At 44.9% G+C, this 19447-nt stretch overlaps 1 protein-coding gene across 2 annotated transcripts; it reads left to right on the plus strand.

Moving 5' to 3' along the window:
• The first annotated feature begins 463 nt into the window (after positions 1-463).
• Positions 464-11461, plus strand: CWC15 (CWC15 spliceosome associated protein homolog). 2 transcript variants are annotated; one of them, XM_015852295.2, is made up of 7 exons: positions 464-486; positions 1828-1966; positions 3886-3998; positions 4942-5030; positions 5641-5751; positions 10416-10534; positions 11105-11461. In XM_015852295.2, exons 2-7 carry the CDS (start codon positions 1836-1838, stop codon positions 11232-11234), a joined length of 693 nt encoding a protein of 230 aa, XP_015707781.1. In that variant the 5' UTR covers positions 464-486; positions 1828-1835; the 3' UTR covers positions 11235-11461. The 2 variants fall into 2 exon arrangements, with proteins under 2 accessions (XP_015707781.1, XP_015707780.1); XM_015852294.2 differs by lacking the exon at positions 464-486 and adding an exon at positions 521-632.
• Positions 11462-19447: the final 7986 nt, after the last annotated feature.

Here is a 19447-nt window from a genome sequence, read left to right on the forward strand (position 1 = left end):
ATGTGCCTGTGGGCTGCAGGGGGATGGCTCGTTCCCCTGTGAGCCTCTCCTGGGTGCTTAGGAAGGGCCTAGTTCAGGTTCTGTGCTTATTTTTGCAGGGAATTCTTGCTGACTCGTGGATTTTTCTCTGTTGAGAATAGTCACAAGGTCTCTTCCTCATTGCAAAGCCATTGGCAGCCATCAGGAAGCAAAGGCAGACAGTGGAGCAGGAGCTGTGACTGAGCACAAACAGCCAAAGAACCAGCGGGGTGGGAGGCAGCCGGGAGGAGCTGGGATGACTCTGTAAGCACACAGAAAAGCAGCAGCACAAGGGTTCTATGGCAGCACAGCAGGGTGTGTGTACTGCTCACAGTCATACACGACTTTAAAGCACAGCTCACACGCAGTGCTGCTGTACCTCAGGGCGGACAGCAGGTGCCACTCAGGCACCAACAGCGTCTATTTCCACTTCATTATCGAACATGGCGGACTCAATTCCGCACTGAGGTAACAAGTTTTTCCGCCTTCCATCTCTATGGTAGTTCCTCCTTCCGCCGCTCCGCTCTGTGGTGGCTGCGCGGCGCCTTGTGGGTAGAGGGCGGGATGATGGCGGTGGCGTAGGGCCCGGCTGCTCAGCGGGAGGAGACCCCGAGGTCAGAGAAGGGGGATTGAAGGGATTAAATCGGGGCTTCTGAATGTGGAGGGTCGGCCCTGGGGTGGTGGGCAGCCTGGGGGGACACCGGGAGGGAGGTTGAGGCCGTGGGGCGGCCTGGACGGGCCTGGGAGAGCGCCGATGGAGGCGGCTCAGCCGAGCCGGCGTTGTGCGGCACTGACGGGGCTGCTCCAATGCTGCGCTGATGGAACCTGATCGGAGCAAACCCCTGGTTGCCCCCAGCAGCTCAGGCTGCACAGGGCTCATCCAACCTGGCCTTGAGCAGGGATGGGGCACACAGCTCTATGGGCAGCTGTGCCAGGGCCTCACCACCTTTTGTATGTCTCTTATTTAAGTCCTTAGGCTGTGCTTATGGATGTGTGTAGTTTCGTTTAACAGACTGAAGATGGCACTGATGGGTCATCCAGGGTGGTTGGTTGGTTTGATTCTTTTGTTTTGTTTGTTTCTTGGTGGACTGCCCTAAACTTTTGGCTCTATGGTTTGGGTCTGCGTGGCCTCCAGCTGCTTTGTGCAGTGCTGAGCACTTCTTGGCATCAGTTATATGGGAGCCATAGTGGTGAGGCTGGTCTCTTTTCAGTAGTGTGTTGGGACAGGACTAGGGGTAATGGGATGAAAGTACAGCATAGGAAGTTCTGCACGAATGTGCACAAGAACTTCTTTACAGTGAGGGTGACGGAGCACTGGAACAGGCTGCCCAGGGAGGTGGTGGAGTCTCCTTCTCTGGAGATATTCAGGACCTGCCTGGACGCCTACCTGTGCGACGTGGTGTAGGGAGCCTGCTTTGGCAGGGGGGTTGGACTCGATGATCTCTAGAGGTCCCTTCCAACCCCCACAGTTCTGTGATTTCATTATTAGATCCTGTGTTTTTTTCCAGAGGGGAAAGAATTACTCTTCTACCAAGATATAAGGATAGGAGACTGGCTCCTGGCATTTTATCCACTTCTATAAACATGACCTCACATTCTTGATTGAGTCTCTATCATCTTTCAGGCATGTTGGAAAAGAAGCTGTCAGTAAAAGAAGCTCTTAAGCTTTAAGGCTCATGCACCAGTTGATAATTTGTATTGTGTAGTGGGATTTGCTGTTGCTGCAGCAGTTCCAAGAATGACGTAGCTTCTGGTGAATGGCTTTCACTTTAAGTTATAGTAATGACTGTTTTTTGCCCTTGACTCTAGTAACTAAAATGACGACAGCAGCGAGGCCAACGTTTGAGCCTGCAAGAGGAGGGAGAGGAAAAGGTGAAGGAGACTTAAGTCAGCTATCCAAGCAGTATTCCAGCAGAGACCTTCCCTCTCATACTAAAATCAAATACAGGTAAGTATCGTTATTGTCTGTCTTATAGCAAAGCAGCCTGGAGCTGTTTTGTTGTTTTCTTTCTTTGTGATGTGACCAACACTCTGAATTTCTTTCACGTTAGATATTTGTTTGCTTGACATTAAGCAGACACAGAAGCAGGCTTAGGAGATTGAGTGGGTTGCAACTGATTTGGAAGGTTTAGTTTTAGTGGTGTCAATAACTGCTTGTGGAAGGGAATCAGGAGAAGGTAATCTTTACAGATTAAGCATTTCAGGCAATGGAGTGAAAAGAAAAGCATTGGGAACATACAGAGACAGCTGAGCTAGAAAGGTGGTGTGACTTACAAGATGGGATAGGAGGTATGAAGTTGAGTATGTCATATATTGGCAAAGAACCTGGGGAAGAGCACTAAGAAGAGGCAGGGCAATGTGTAACAGCACTCAGGCATTAGTAAGTATTGGAAGAGCTGATGTTAAACACTAGAAGGGTTCTAGAAGAGCCTGTTGCTTTAACTGGTGTGAAAGATAATGGGATTTTATATGAATACTATCCTGTGTTTGGAATGCTTAATAATTTATGTTCTTTTAAGATAGCATGAAATCTGGAGTCAACATGCCACAGGATTTAACTGAGTTGTGTCAGCCTGAAAATAGTCTTTTTTTCTAGCTTAAACTGTTGCTTGGGTTTTGCTTTCTTAGTGCAGATATTTACCCTTTCACTGCTTCCCTTCCACCCATTTGAATAACTTTGAAGGTAACATGGATACGGGAGGTGGGATGTTCAGAGATCACCAAAAGCAACAGCACAAAATGTGCTATTAAGGGAAAAGTGGCTGGTGGTCTGTCTCTTTAAACAGAGCGGGAGTGTGGAGCACCAGTCTGTTGTTCTGAAATGAGTGTGTGGGAAGAAATACATACAGGAATATACGATGTGTGTGTGGTAACGAATCCCTTTGAGTGAGTGTGTATGTGTGTGTGAAGGGGCATTAAGCATCTTAAGTTCATTCTCCCAAATATCAAATACAAAGTTGTCTTTGCTAATTTGCCAAGGGCTGCATAATTGCAAGAAAGATTTGGTATTTCAGTCCCACTCTCCCGTGCCTCTTTGACAAAAGGCCTGGGGGGGATTTTTGCAGCCATGTCAGGGATTCTGAATTCAAGTTTTTAATTGTAAAAGCAAATGAAATGCTTCAGCATAAAGACAGCTTGTGCACGCAGTGTATTTCTAATGACTGGAGCCTGGGTTTCTTTCAGACACTCTTATTTCCAAACCTGAGTTCACAGCAAGGTGAAAGGAATTGCTGCATGTTGTTATTCATCAGTTCTTCTCAAGTCTTGCAGAGAAGTCCAGCATGTTCTAGGTGGAACTTTGTGTGACTTGAATGAAAGCAGCCTGTTGATTTTTGCCTGTGTATATTATATAAAAGAGGGGAAAAGATGCACTTGTGTTTTACTAAAGCGACTGTTGTGCTCATTCCCTCCATATTTCTTTCTTTTCTTTTTCCCCTGCAGTGGTACATTGTCTCTTCTGTCTTATGGGGAGAAAATATTAGAGAGCAGCATGCTCTAGTTTTAATCTTGCAAACCTGGGAGATTTGTTTGCAACAGCGATGTGAGGTGGTGAAATGGCAGAGAGTTAACCAGAGTGTTGGTAGATGTCAGTTTGGACAATGAGTTTGTGCTGCAGAGAACAGATTTAGAGATACCCACAAAATACAGATGTGGTCAGCATGGTTTTGCAAGGATGTATGTAGATCTTTAAAGTTCATTTGAGAGCCACTGGAAGGAGTGTGTGTGTAATGCAGAAAGAAGCGTGTGTCCACATGGTACCCAGTTATGTATAAAGAGTAGAAACGTGTTCATCCCTGGCCTCATCTGATAAATTGCTGCCGGCTCCTGACTGTCAGCCTCAGCCTTTTCCCCTCGTTGCTGTTTCAGACAGGCCACTCAGGATGCTCCCGAAGAGGTGCGTAACCGTGACTTCAGAAGGGAGCTGGAGGAGAGAGAGCGGGTTGCTGCGAGGGAAAAGAGCAGAGACAGACCAACCAGAGGTAAAATCAACCTTGAACAACCAGATCTTACTACCTGTACATGACACTGCTCTCACACAGAATTCCACGTTGGAAGTTTGAGTTACACGCTGTGTTAGGAGAGCAGAATGCGGGATATTGGCCTGTTGGTTCTGAGCTGTGGACCTGCAAGGGAGTGTTCACTGGCATTCATGCTGTCTTCATGCTAGCAAAAATCTAGGCCAGCTAGTAGGGAAGCATCGAGCAGGCCAGCTGATACAGAATGGCTGTAATGAATTGGCAGCAAGTATGTACAGTTAATAAAGAGCTTTTTTCTTTTTACTGTACTTGGGCAAACAAGACAGGAAGGAAAAGTGCAGTGACTAATTTTTAACTGTTAACAGCATCAGTGAAGTAATAAATTGCTTTTTAAAGTGCCTGATCCAGTTCAGGTACTGTGAAGTGAGAATTAAAACAAAAATCAAAGCTGTTTGTTTTTTAAGGAGGGAGGGAGAGGAGGAGGATATGAAGCTTGACCATATTTAGGTACTTTAATACCTACATTGTGAGGTGTACAGAAGTATTATGGGACTTTCTAATTCACAGCTAAAAGCAGCTGTCATTTGGACCCAGATAGATAATAGTAATGCTTTGGGGTGGTCTATAGTGGGAACAGTCCACTAAATATATAGAATGAGGATATCTCTCCACAGCTTCTGCTTTTCTTTCTTCTTGAAGTAATGACTTCAGAAACACTTGGAAGCTAAAAGATAAGCTTAGGGATGTTAGTGCTTCGTTTGGGGATGCCTACATGGGAGGAGTTATACAGTGAGAGGCAAGGAAAAACCAAGCATAAGCTCATATTTCTTACTGTAATCCAAAACAACTTATTAATGATTTTTTTAAATCAATTTCTGACTTCAGATGCTGTTAAGTGAAATTGGCTTTGTGCTGTTGATTTATTTATTTTAATCTTATCTCTTAGAACACACAACGTCATCTTCTGTGTCTAAGAAGCCTCGGCTGGACCAGATTCCTGCAGCAAACCTAGATGCAGATGACCCTCTTACTGATGTATGCATTCTTTTCTGTCTTCTTTCCTTTCATTGTCCTGCCTTGGGGTTTTGCCGTTGATAGAATGTGAAGCTCTAGATATTTAAATATATATATATATGTAAATCAAGACTTGTTACTGAGAACTGATTTGGGGATACCATACATCCAGTTCCTCTATTCTGATGGAAGTCCACAGTAGTTGTACATTGTAATCAGCAGTGTTCTTAGAAGGGAGCAAGGATGCTGTGACTGTTAGCATACAGGAACTGGGGAACTGAAGGTACTGCTTAAACCCCAGAGGTGAAACAAATGAGATACACTGATTGTCTGCATGAATAATGAGTTCTTGGCTCCTTTCCTTGCGCTGATGTATTGAGGTTGTCCAGGTATTGACAGCATGCTGATGTTTGTTTTGTTTCTAATGGTGCTATATTTGGCCCCAGCAATACTGGATGAGGTATTTAGGCACACAATTAAGTGAACGCACCAGAGCTGTCTGGAGGATTTCTGATAAGTCTTTATTTTATTGAATGAGAGGTACATCTCTGCAGTCAACGTTCAGAATGAAAAGCTGTGTATGTTACATGAAGTTCATAAACTGATTCTTTTCTGCTTTTGTTGATATTAGGAGGATGATGAGGATGATGACCTGGAAGACAGTGATGATGATGACACTGCAGCTCTTCTGGCTGAACTGGAAAAGATAAAAAAGGAGCGAGCTGAGGAGCAGGCTCGGAAGGTAAAATCTCACCCGTTCCCATTAAAAAGCGTCTGGTATAAATAAGCCTTAATCCTGCCATTAAGGTTTATTTGCAAACGTGCTTAGTAAAACTGTTGTGCCTTACATTCTCAAGACAGGTGAGAACTGGTAAACAAAGGAAGTGCCAAGTTCAGAGCTGGCACAGCGCATCAAAACAGGCTTCTCAGGTCAATCTGATGGCTTTGTTCTTTTGTCTAATGACTGCCATCAGTAATTCTTTCTTTAGCAGACGTATTTATGGGTGTTTTGCTTTAAGCTTTATTTACTTTCCCAGTGCTTTATGGGGGCGTTTCAGTTAAGTTGATCTTGCTTTTGACATACAAGTCATTCTCTGGAGGCAGGTGTCACACTGAGCTGTAATGGTAGTGGTGATTTACCCATGGCATCACCCAGTGGAATATTTCCTTTATTAATTAGTTTTAATGAAGCAAGAAATGATATATTTTTTTTTTTAATGAATTAAAAATATCACTGCGTTCTTTGATGCTTTTGATCTTTTTACATTAGTACTGTGTTGCCTTGGCAAGGAATCCATGTTGAAACCATAAAACCAGAACTATTTTGATATGGTTATACACAGGTGACTGTATTTTGAAAATATATCCACAGAAGTGAAATGAATTCATTTCCAGAGCTTAACAGACTGCCTTGTAGTTTAATTGCTGGAGTGCTTTTTCAGGTATGATCTCCACTAGGGTCAGCTGGCAGTAAACAGGGCATGGTGGACAGCAGGTACTAACAGCAGCTAGGAAAGAATGGTGTTTTAACTGCAAGGCACCTGTAACCACTCTCAAACCTAGAGAGTTCAATCCTTCGAGTCAACAGAGCCTATAAAATCCATTTAAATCTACAGTGGCAACATACTATGGAAGGTTAAAATGTGTGCTGCTTCAGTATAGAAGCTTCCCTATAAAAGACTGTTGATTCTTGAGAGTAAATTGCAGCGTGCGGAAACAAGCACCTTTCTCTATTGGTGTGTAAAAATCAGGAGTGCTACACGTACCACACTCTGAGCTTGTCACTAGAGGGTGCTGAAAGCTCTGCATTCTTTAGTATGGCGCTCCTGATTTGTTGTGGTTTGACTGGTGTTGCTCTTCTCTTTCATGACTGCTCCACAGGAGGTAGGGCTGGTTACGGTGCCCAGCGCTACATGCAAACTCAATACACACTTATAGCTGAAATGAACCCCCTGTTTCATCTGTGAAATGGCCGTTGGCTGATTGCAGCAGTGAATATTATTGCGCTGGTCATCTCTAACTGAGTGACAGTTAATTAAAATTAACCTTAAAAATTGCCTCATGAGAGTTGATATCTTTGTTAAACAGTGGGCACTGCGGTGTAGTTGGAGTTGTGTTTTCCTGGGGTTCTTTAGAATGTAGAGAACAGTGATGAAAAGCGAAGGGCAAAGCAGAGTGCAGCACTGGAATCTTCAGTAGTAAGGCTCTCCTTAGAGAAAGTCTCATGTGTGTTGGCTTTAAGGGTTCAATCTCTAGGTTATGCTGCTACCCCCATCCTTAACGTAAGGCATTACTAACAAAACTTTTTACAACCAATTTATGGAAGCCAGGAGCGTGCTGTGTTTCACTTTGTCCTGTTCTTTGGTAAATTCCCTTATGTGGTAGTTTTTGCCACAAAAATCTCTAAACTTTGTTTTGATAAATGATAGTATTAAGAGATCCTAACTTCCTTTGTGGCTTAAACAGAACTACTAGTGTGAAGGAAGAGCATGAGGAGTGTTGTCTGTGCTGCCCATCCATGGTTGGGTCTTGTGGGGATATTCCAAATTCAGCATCGCAGCAGTCTTAATATTCCAATTTCCAAGCTCTTCCTTAAAAGGTAAATAGAAATAATTAGAAATAAACCTCAAACCAGTGAGCAGCTGAACATATGTGCACTGTTCCAACAGAGCTGTTTTAGCATCCAGTCCTTCTGTGCTTATCTAAGAACAGACTGAAAGTTTTGGCTTTGTTTCCTTACAACTTTATTTCACAAGGCACTACTCTATAAGTGAATGTCCCACTTTACTAATGTCTGGAATAAACCTTTGCTCTGTTTATGTTTTAGCCATGTCCTTGACTTCTTCAAGCTAAAACATGAAATGAATCCCTATATGTCAACTCTTTCACTCAAATTATAAGTGTAGAATTAAAACTAAAGTATAAGGTAATGATTAAGAAGGATTTCAGTGAAGAGGCCAAAGAGATGATGAGGTGTGTTTCTTCATTAAGTGTTTGTGAGACATGCTAGCAGTCCTCATCCTTATCAAGGAGCAATAGTAATGGCCCATCTTTTGTGGGAAGGATAACATCAACTCTGCACAGAGATGTCACCATTACAAGTGCCCTGTATGCTCACACCGTAATGTTCCTGTTCTTTTACCTCTACCACCTGCACAGTGGTAGACTGTAGAGGAAGGACTTACTTCCCAACAGCAGGGCTGATTTCTGGTTCATCCCTGCATGTGGCTGGTACAACACACTGCTGTTGCAATGGAAACACAGACAAAGATGTTATTTTATCAAAAGGATTATATGAATAGGATGCACTGTTAGCTCCCTTAAGCTTTTCTTCTGTTGTAGGCTTGTTGAATCCATAATGTTTTAGCTTAATATGCCTTTGTTCAGCACACAGAAGAACAGTGCAGGCTTTTGAGCACCCTGAGCCTGTTTTACCAGCAGCTGTGGTTTAGCTGCCCCAGAGGTGTGAAGCTCAGACAGCTGGGAAGGTTCTGTCTGGTCTATTCCATTTGATACAGCCTGTGCTGTACCACTGGGAGCATCCCAGCCTTCAGCAGAGGAGTGGGCAGTGCATGATTTATGTGGAAAATTCTGAAACATAATGAAAACCTCTTTTGGCTGGAGGTGAGGAATTCTGCAGCTCTGGCCAGAGTGCATAAATTAGCTTAAGTACAAATGTCAACTTTACACCGCTGTGAGTTATACCTTGTATTTCCTCTGTGTCATGTCTCTAGGATACGAGCTTTAATAAATAACCAGTTTCTTAATTCTTGCATACCTTCTTCGGGAGGTTTCAGTGAAGCTAAATAATAGAGAACTCTTGAAGACTAATCTTCAGAATTAGCCTGTTGAAGCAGCTATGTTGAGATGTCATCCAGCCTAGACTGCCTTGTGATGAATGAGCTACCAGGAGTGCTGGGATGTCTTTGATAAGTGACTGAACCTGCCAGTGTCTGACTCAACAGCTCTGTTCCCTGTGTGCTTCCAGACTCCAATCTTTTGGCCTTTAATCACAACAATAAGTTTTCAGTTGCTGCCATCACTATAGAAGTGCCAGATTGGGATGCACGTAGATTATTTCCACAAGCTTCCATTCCACTGCAGTGGAGATGCAGTCGGTGCAGCAGGCAGAGCCCAGAGCACAGTGAGTTTCACACACAGGGAGCAGCACAGCTCCCTTGGCACCTCATTGTACTTTACAGCTCTGCTGAGCTGTGAGCTTGGGTGCCTGCAGGCAGACAGCTAGATGTTGATGTCTTCCTTGGGAGCTGCATCCTGCCATTTGACCACTGCTTGCAGTGTAACACAGGTGCTATGGCGTTCTTCAGTTCCAGGTTTTTTTCTGTCACTTAACACTTCAGTCTGACAGTACTTTTTTCATTACCAGAAAGCAAAATACATGATTGATGGAGACTGAAGGATATTATGTGGGTTACATAAAACAGATAAAAGTTACGACAATGCTTAGCGGGTTGTTTTAAAGTCTGATTATGGAAAAATGAGACATGCATCTGTGTGTTCAGGCTCAGTAACTCTGGGTCACTGCCAAGGTTCATGTCTCAGAAACCTGATGTGTTGTGCTCTGTGTGCTGCCTTGAGTTCCCCCAGGGTTCAGCTTTAAAGACAGGCAGCTGCTGTGGCAGCTTGAGAGAAGTTCTTCCTGCACAAGCATTTGTCAACTGAGACATTCTAGGTTCTTATATTGAACTGTGTCATAGAATCATAGAAGGGCCTGGGTTGAAAAGGACCACAATGATCATCCAGTTTCAACCCCCTGCTGTGTGCAGAGTTGCCAACCACCAGACCAGGCTGCCCAGAGCCACATCCAGCCTGGCCTTGAATGCCTGCATGGATGGGGCATCCACAACCTTGTTGGAGCTCTTAAATAGTCTTTTGACGTCCACTTAGTTTTCACCTGAAATTTCTCAGTATTCTTTTTAATTGGTCCCTATGGAACTGGTACCTGTCAAAGCTGAGTAGAGCGCTCCAGACGACAGCGGAGTTATGTGTTGCTGGAAGGTTCTTCCACCTACTGAATATTGTGTAACGTGTCCTCTTTCCTCATGAGGATAGGGAAAGTCTTCTAATCCATATATGGTTTTTCTTATAATAGATATGTAAATGGTAAATCTAGGATTTGACTTAATACTCGATGGAACGTTCAAAACAAGTAGAGCAGAAATGAGTACAGCTAGATCAACAGTTTATTAGCAGTGTTAAGCTCTGGAGTGTATCTTTATTTCTGTCCTTATTCTGCTCATATACAAGTGTCAGATGCTCTGAGAAGGCTGAGCTGGGAATTAAAGCTAGGAGTGTATTTGCAGCTAAATTATGTTTATCTTTCTCCATCAACTAAATTCAAAGAATGGCTGAGAAAAGTAATATATATCCATTTCTGGTTCTCAGGAGCAAGAGCAAAAGGCTGAAGAAGAAAGGATTCGGATGGAGAACATCCTGAGTGGAAACCCACTGCTGAACCTCACCGGCCCAGCACAGCCCCAGGCAAACTTCAAAGTGAAAAGGAGGTACGGCGCAGTCCATGCTGCGATATCCATCCCTGGGTTCTCTCTCATTGCTCTGAGGGTCTATTAAATGTCATTTCCTTGCTCAGATCTTGCAACAACGTGATGTAAGATGAAACACCGTTTTGTCTTACTCGTTTCTCCAGCATTGTTCACATGAATATGAAAAGTAGGAGGACCAGTTTTCTTCAATTTGATGTCATGCTTCCATTTAAAAAATACTAATTTTATGTTGGGGTGACTAGAATTAGTAGATGATGGCCTTTTCCTAAATAGGATTCCTGTTTACACATTACTTTTGTGTTTATTAGTGTTCAGGAGCACTGAAGGTTTGCTCTGCTCTGTTCAAGTGCCTGTAGGGTAACCTTAATTGCCCCGACATTATTGCTTCTAACTCCAGATTGTTTCAAAGTTGACTCAGATTAGCAGATCTTTTCTTTTTGAAGTCTAAAATTCACTCCCAGTGTACAATTGCTTGTAACACATTGAAACAGGACAGACAAATTGTATCTCAGTGTTTTTATAGGTAGCGTCACCTTGATTTACCTGAGTTAAAAACGTCTTTATTTTCAGATGGGATGATGATGTTGTCTTCAAGAATTGTGCCAAGGGAATCGATGAGACCAAGAAGGACAAGAGATTCGTGAATGACACCCTGCGATCAGAATTTCACAAGAAATTCATGGAGAAATACATCAAGTAGTGCAGCTTTATGTGCTGTGGTGCTGAAGGACTTGGCAGGTTGTTCCCTCGCTCTCCCTCTGAATTCAAGGCTGAATATTTGGTCATCGATTCCAAAATGCTGTATCAAAATTGTCAGCAGCTTCATAAGTAATAACTGCTATGTGTGGAATTCTATTCCTTCAGTATGCTTTCCTTTTGGGTTTTAATTAAACCAGTTTGTGTTTTGTGTTTTTCTGTTAGTGAGAATTTATTGTTACTGTCCTTCTTGTAGATGGTGGGAAAAAACATTTTGCAGTACATGCTGCAGTTGTGTGAAGTGCTTTCCACAATAACCTGCACACAAATAGGTGGGGGTTTGCAATGGTGTGAGTGCCAGTATTATCAGTCAGGGAATTGCTGACCGTGATGAGCAGTGTGAGCTGAGAAGCCCACCCTTTTTGTAGCAGAGTAGCCTTGCTTTCTTTTGATACCTACTTAGAAACTTAGTTAACCTTCACTTTTAGCTTACATTAACAACCAAATCATAGCTGTGTGGGATGGCTCCGTGTTCCCAACCCCGCAGCTTCTGGGCTGCCTTGGCTCAGTGTTTCTGGGGTGAAACAGTGTAGTGCTTGGGGCAGCACTGCAGGCAAATCCTATTGGTGACCTTGGAGGCTTTTCCTCTTTCCTGATTGATTGCAGTGCTCAGCCCTGCAGGCACAGCCAAGTGGTCACAAAGCTCTGTCTGTGTGTGTGTGTGGTTCAGTCGTGATGGCGTTGTTGGAAACTTAAGCGAGTGATCTCACTGAGGTGTCATAGTGAAATATTCAGTGAAATATTGTGCTCTTTAAAGATGACAACATAATATACGGTTGATGGAAAAATCTCAGTTGTGAAGGGATTTTTCTCTTTTCCTCTTGAGTTGCTTTGGTTGCGTTTGAAATCTTGGCCGAGCGATGCACTGGATACAAACAGCCTTTACAGAAGGTGGTGTGATGCTCGGGATAGTTAATTCTTACCATCTTTTACGGTAATGCCATTCTTTCCAAGCTTTTAATTTGAAAATGAACCTGATTTTATTTTCAAGTGAGTAAATGCTAAAAATATATATGTGCTTTTTTGTTGGGTATGACTTGTATGCTGCAGAAGGTTTTGCTCATTACAGCTGTATTTCCAACCTCATTAGGCAATGCATAGTGTACTCATGCCAACAGCTTATACCCATGTTTACTTGGAAGAGAGATTTTCAGCGTGCTTAGGGTCATGTGAGCTCCTGCAGCTACTGGAGGAATATGTGCTTGTGTTACACGTGCTACCTGCCTCGTGACAGCAGCACTTCTTGAGAGTCAGAAAACACATTCATAATAGTTCATAATTCTCTCTTTCCATTACAGCCACTAAAACCTTGGTATACAGGCAATGTGATTGGGGGGAGGGGGGGGAAGAAAGTTGAGAGCTGCACTTGTCCGAGTCTGGCACTGGGGAAGCAGCTGCTGCTCCAGGTCTGACCTAACAGCATTGCTGTCATGGCAACATCAAAAAATAATTGCTGCAGCTGTATTACGAGATGTAATTGCTGTGCCAAAGTTGGTGAGTACACATGCAGCTTTATTGGAGGGCTGTGTAGCTGAAACACCACAGTTCTATGCATTCATGGAAACTGTAAGTGCATAAACCATCGTTTCTGTGCCTGAAACGCTGCAACTCTTTTTGAAGAGAAAACAGTACTTGTGGGAAGTGGCTGGGTCCTGCTGGCGGAGCGCCTCGCTCTGTACACAGCTGTTCCCTGCAGGTGGAGGAGCACCAGGTCCTTTCATCTGCATAACAGAGGTGTGCTTGGCCATGTTTTCCAGTAGCTCTCTTCCCTCCTTTGTTCCTCCACAGTTCCTGCACCTCTGTGTGAGCTTTTATGTTGGTACTGTTGTTCAGCAGCACTACTGGATTTGCAGATCTTGTCTCTCATCTCCTCTCTCAGAGCTTTTGCAGCACACAAGTAGGCAGCTCAGGAGTCCCAATCCTTATCCCAAGGGTTTTGGGTGGTTGACCACTGAGTTTTCTTTAACAGAGCTGGGAAGCACTGGGAAGAGCACTGTGCTTTCTGGGTTTGTGCTGTTATTGATGCTTCCTTTTCTATTGTGCTTCCAGTGCTCATCTGCGGGAATTCAAACAGATCATTTGTTGGCCAACTGAGCAGCCAGGACGGCTTCATAGTGCACGTCTGCAAGCATCACATCAGCACACTGCAACAGGTGGCTCAGAACAAAACCACGTGCTTTATCAGCTCTTCCCTTCATACTTATCTCCAGCATTGCAGTTATCTTCGTAGTTCTGGAACTGAACTGGCTTTTTAACAACATCTATTTTCAACGCAAGCAATGGGAGAAAGGAGAGTTTTAGAGAACCGAGGAGCAATAAATAAATAAACAAAGTAGATTAAAGCCCTTCCTTATGTAATACCGTTTCTGCCATTTGCTCCAGTAACAAATAAGAGCTGGTGTTAGATGGAGGCGTTAGAGCAGCAGATGGTGATCAGGACTCCTGCCGTCTATTTTCAGCCACCAGCCCAGGATGGTGGCCTGGTTTTCATTCCCCTGGTCTGACTCACGCTGCAGAGCTGCGTTATTTGAGGAGCTGGGGATCTTCCCTCCTTCAAGGCCTCTGCTGAGCTACAAAGGGAGATGAATCCTGCCCTGTGTGGGGTGCTGGGTGTCCTGCACACCACTGCATTGTGTCCCAATGGCAGCCCCTCTGAGACATGAGGGTGCAGGAGGGCTGAGCTAACCCTGCAGGGGGTGGAAGCAGTTCCAGTCCCTTGTGTGAGGGGTTGGTGCACCCCTGGGTGCACCTCCTTTCCTTTCTGTACGGCTGTGGGCTGGGCTGGCTCCCCTATGGCTTTTTGTGGCGTGGTGCAGCTCTGTCACTTTCTTTGGCCCATTTCTCCCCCAGCAGGCTTAGCCTAAACTCTGTTTCTTGTCCTTGCTTCATTTGTATGCCACATTTCTGACTTATCTCTGACCAACAGTGTTTGTCTTGCAGGGCACAACTCAGTAGCAACAAAGAGCAGCACTGGATTATTCTGTTTAAACATCAGTTTAAACATCATTTGCGTGTGCTTTCCTTACAGAACATCTCAAAAGCAATCAAGGTCACTGCAGCACGTGCTTATCCGTGAGCCTCAGGCTGCCCATCCCTGGGGCTCCTCCTGCCCCACTGCCCTCTTGGCAGCTCCTGCACTTCTTAAGGGTTTGTCATTTTAGAAGCTAAAATGAAACTAAAAGTGCTGAGCTGAACATACCTTTCAACTCACTGCTTTAGAAGGGTCAAAGAAAACCCAGTTCCAAGAAGGAGAGAGTGAGCGTTCAGCTTCCATCAAAGCTGCTGGCATCGAGGAAGGCAAGCGGGTCTTGGCGACGCGGACAGATATTCTGAGTGTAATAACATTTAGAATAACACATGCTTACCCAGCGGTCACGTTGTATACGAAGTTCATTTCTATTGAGTGAGGACCTTTTCCAGGAATAGAACTCTTTTTCTTTGGAAATCCAGAACTGCACTTTTCCTTTGATGGAGAGGGCAAACGCACAATTCATTTTGCGCTGTGGGCAAAACTGAGCTCACCACTGTCCTCTCCTGTTTGGAGGTGGGAATATCACAGATGGGGCTGTTCTGGCACTTACCTGATGTGTCAGCATGGAGGTGTTGGTGGGACCAGGTCCCCAAAGCTGCACCAGGCCAGTGCTGGCTCACAAGGCAAAGCGGATTCTAGAGCCAGCACTGCTCCAGGTCCTCTGCCTCCCCCCCAAGCATTGCTTTGATAGCTCTGTGGATTAAAGAAATGGTTTTACTTTATCCGCAGCAGGGAGCCTGCTCAGGAGCTGCACCAGTGCTGCCAGCCCCTCCAGGAGAGCAATTAAGCCTATGGAGTTGTGGGCCTGCTTCCAGCCTCAAGGCACTGCTGGCTGCTCCAAGGTGTGCTGCTATGAGTCAGAGCTGATTCTGCACCTCTGGGGACAGCGTGGATTTGAGAATCTGGCTCTGAGCATCTCCCTGCTCTCATTGCAGGCTCCTGGTGCTGAGGAGGTGGGTCCCTGTGCCTTGGGAAGCACTGAGTGGTCCCTAGGCCGTTTCTGGTGTGGCTGTATCAGTTCTGCTCTGCCGGACGGCCTTGCTTTGTTGCCTGTAGCAACATCTGCTTGAAAATAAGAGCTGTGACAAACGGATGGGTTTGCTGGTGGCTGTGTGAGAATGGTTGACATTATTAATTACAGCTGTTACTATCACTGCTATTTATAACTGTTGGGGCCACGCAGCAGCTATTTTTGCTGGGGATATGGCAGCGTGTGACTCAAAGCAGGGTCACCCAGATGGCACCTCTGTGAGCAGAGCAGCAGTCTGGGGCAAAGGCTCGGCCATCACGGAGGGGCTGATTTCTCTCCTATTGCCTCAACAACTGCTTTTCTTGGCAGGGAGCTGGTGGGAAGAAGCCTGCAATGTTAATAGGGAATCCTTTTTTTTTTTTCCCTGGAAAAAAGAAACGTGTATATACGTCAATGTGTCCAGGGCACCCAGACAGAGTGGCACATCATCAAGGCTCAGGCTGTGACTCAAAAGGGACAATACTGCTTGGTGCACAAGTCAGGGGTTTGTGGCACTAACTTCTTCAGATGGGCTGAGCTGTGCAGAAGTGACTCATGGTTTTGGACATCTCGGTTTCTGGGTGACCCTGGTTGAGCTGCTGCAGATCACTCTGTGCAGATAACCACTCTTCTCCAGCCTCACAGCTTCAAGTCACTGGGCATGTTTACAGTTCATGGCCCTCTTAGTCCCTTCTCACAGATTACAGTTCAGTTGTGGCATCCATCAATCCATACTCAGAGTGTGGTGAGGCCCTGGCACAGCTGCCCCAAGAGCTGTGGTGCCCCATCCCTGGAGGTGATTGAGACCAGGCTGGATGGACCCTGGGCAGCCTGAGCTGGTGGGGGGAAACCAGCCCACGGCAGGGGTTGGAGTGGGGTGAGCTTTGAGGGTCCTCCCAGCTCAAGCCATTCTATGATTCTGTGATTGCAGCCCTATAAATGGGCACGGATGCACAAGTGCTACACAAGCAGACTGGGTCCAGATGAAGCTCCGGATTCCCAGTTTAACCCATTTGCTCAGGGCTGTCCAGTCAGAGGAGCACAGCAAGAGTTGGCTTCAGCCTTCTCTTTCAGAACTTGAGGTGCCCTTCTGTTTTTCAGAAGGCATGTAGAGAAAAAGGCAAGTTACTGTGGACAATGATGAGCTGACAAATTCTAATTAACAAGTGATTGTTTCAGAACAAATCATATTTTGAGGGAATATGTTCAGAGGAGAGGATGGACTTCAGCCTCACCAGCTTTCAGTTGTGATCATTTTCCTTTTGACTGTTCACCTTTAAGTACTTTAGTCTGTGAAGCTGAGGTTACTCATCCTTAAATGAAAATGCTCATGCTCACTTGTGTCCTCTCCAGGACACTCAGCAGACATAGGCTGTCAGAAGGCATCACACCAATCCACAGCTTCCTTAGCATCTAGTATCTATGAATTCAGGACTTCTGTCCTGCGAGATTCACCCTGTTTCTACTATTCCACATTAAAGGATTGTTTAGTTCCCCAGGATGAAATGCCTGCTGGCTGCTTGGTTGTTTTTTTCTTTTTTGTTTTGTTTTATTTATTATTTCTTTTAACTATTACACGTTTCTGTTACCACAGATTCCATAAGCATGTTATTTCTTGCCAGAAATATTAAATATAACCCAAAATTCATCTTTGAGGATCTCCAGTAGGTATCTCCCTTCAGGCTGAGAAGACCTTTCTGAAGCTGAACGCTGATATCCCCCTTAGTCCCTGTGCTGCCCATCTCAGTTTCCTCCCATTGGGTACCATCTTCTTCATTTTAACTAATGGTTTTTCAAGGGACACTGTAACAGAAGTTTGGTCAAGCCCAGAGAGAGCTGACTGAGTGCTTCTCCTTTGTTATTCAGGAAAGCTCCCAGAGTCCTTGGGCAAGAATTTCCTTAGGCAGACACCACAGACAAATGGAGCAGTAGTTGCCTGAGGCATCTTCCTTACTTTCTTAAATTACTGTTTTCCAGTACAGCTTCTGAAACATCGTAGATTAATTTCAAACACTTGCTGTTGGACTTCACTTGATGGTCTGACTCTTCCCATCTCTGGGGTGGAGCTGGTCCAGTTCTTTCAGTTGGTATGCACTCAGCTCGTTCGGATTTTCATTCCCTTCACATGTGGTCATTTCCATACCCCGATGTCCCTCATCCATCTTCACTTTGTCTTGGGACTCAGGATCCTTTTTCTTCCCAAAGCCTGACACAAAACAGCCACCTTATTTGAGGGATGGAGTTCAGTATCTTTAAGCTTCGCCACATCCTGGGCACACAGAAACCACATTTCTTTGTTCTCTTCTCATTTGTGACTCATAAACGTTTTACTGGTTGTTTTAATTTCCTTTGCAAGATGGGACACAGCTTGACTTTGGCGATTCTCGTGTTACCCCTACACTTCCTGACCTCTAACATCAAATTCTCTTTGCCGGTTAATCCCTTTTTCCATCCACTGCAGGCTTGTGGTTATTCCTCATTTTCTTTCTGTGGTAATTCTTGATCCAATTAAGGCATTAGCCTTTCCCCTGATAGCTTTCCTCTCTTGCCTGGGATATACAGTCCACGCTGTTGTCAGTTCAGTTGATTTCTCTGAATAATTCCCTTAATTTCTCTGAATTCCCCCTCTGAGATGTTCGTGTCAAGCTAACTTCTTTTTGATTTAAAGGGAGATGCCTTGAGGGCACTTGATCCAAGATCTTTTCTATGACAAATTGCTCTGTGAAGTCTTTATCTCTCAGCAGAACAGGTGCAAGGTGTTGCACTTGAGTTGGGGCAATCCCAGATATGAGAACAGAAAAGCCCTGCAGAGTTGGATCTGGGGATCCTGATGGATATGAGCCAGTAGCTCATGTTTTTTTGCAGCCTTGAAGCCTGGAGGGCCAACAGCAACTCGGGCTGCATCAACACAGGAGTGGCAGCAGGGAGAGGGAGAGGGTTGTTCCCCTCTGCTCTGCCCTTGTGAGTCCCCATCCGGAGGACTTAGAGCTGTTGGAGTGAGTCTAGAGGGGTGCCATGAAGGTGCTCAGAGGGCTGGTGGACCTCTACTATGAAGGAAGGTTGTACTTGATCAGCTCGGAGAAGAGAAGGCTGCAAGGAGAGCTGACAGCAGCCTTCCAGTACATATAAGGGGACTTTAAACAGGGAGACCAGCTTTCAAGGTCCCTTTCAACCCAAACCATTCTATGACCCTCTGATTCTATGGTGAACCCAAGCAAGAAAATAATTTATCTGATCGGATACTTCAGGGAAGAAACCAGACTGCTGTGTCCATGAGTTACTGCATCTCATGATGACCAGCAACACAATGATTCATTAATATCTTTGTTAGAGACTTCCATTCTTGGAAGCATCAGCTGTTCTTTTCTGCAAAGAAATGCCAGGAGAAAACTTCAATGCAGAGATCCAACAAAGGGACCGTCCACATAACTGCATTTGTTGCTCAACCAAACTCATTGCTCCTCATCCTCTGATAAGCTGCTTTCAAAAACAAAAAAAAGGTAAGAGAAAATAATGCAAAATACCAGATTTGGGCTCTTTAAGAAAAGCAATTGCTGCTGTTGATGGGATGGTGCTCCCTCCCCTGCCCCCTGGGCCCCTGCCAGCAGGCTGGGGTGGAGCTTTGCGTCCCAAACGTCTCCTCTGCTTTAGGGCTTCAAGTGCATTTTTCACATGGGAAAAAATCTTGTAGTGTAGTGTCCAAAGGGAAAATTGACGTGCTTCGGGTCAGCATTGCCAACTGCGAGCAAATGTTTGCTTTAAGGAGGTGTGTGACATTCCTTTCCAAAACCAAAAGGAACATGGTCTTCAGGAGCTCTCCTGAATTTTAACCAGTTGAGTGGATGAGGAGGCAAAGAGAACTTCTAAGACTGCGTAGTTAAACACAGAGTTATAAAATACCAGCCAATTCCTGTGAGAGAACTGTTGTGTCCTCTGCATGCAGAACCCAAACCCAGTGCTCAGGCCCAAGTGTTCTACCTGCCCCAACCCAAGTACAGCACCCTGCACTTGGCCTTATTGAACCTCATTAGGTTCTCATGGGCCCACTTCTCCAGCCTGTCCAGGTCCCTCTGGATGGCTTCCCTTCCTCCCAATGTATCAACAGCAAAACTTGCTG

The sequence above is a fragment of the Coturnix japonica genome, chromosome 1, assembly GCF_001577835.2.
Source record: "Coturnix japonica isolate 7356 chromosome 1, Coturnix japonica 2.1, whole genome shotgun sequence".
NCBI lineage: Eukaryota > Metazoa > Chordata > Aves > Galliformes > Phasianidae > Coturnix > Coturnix japonica.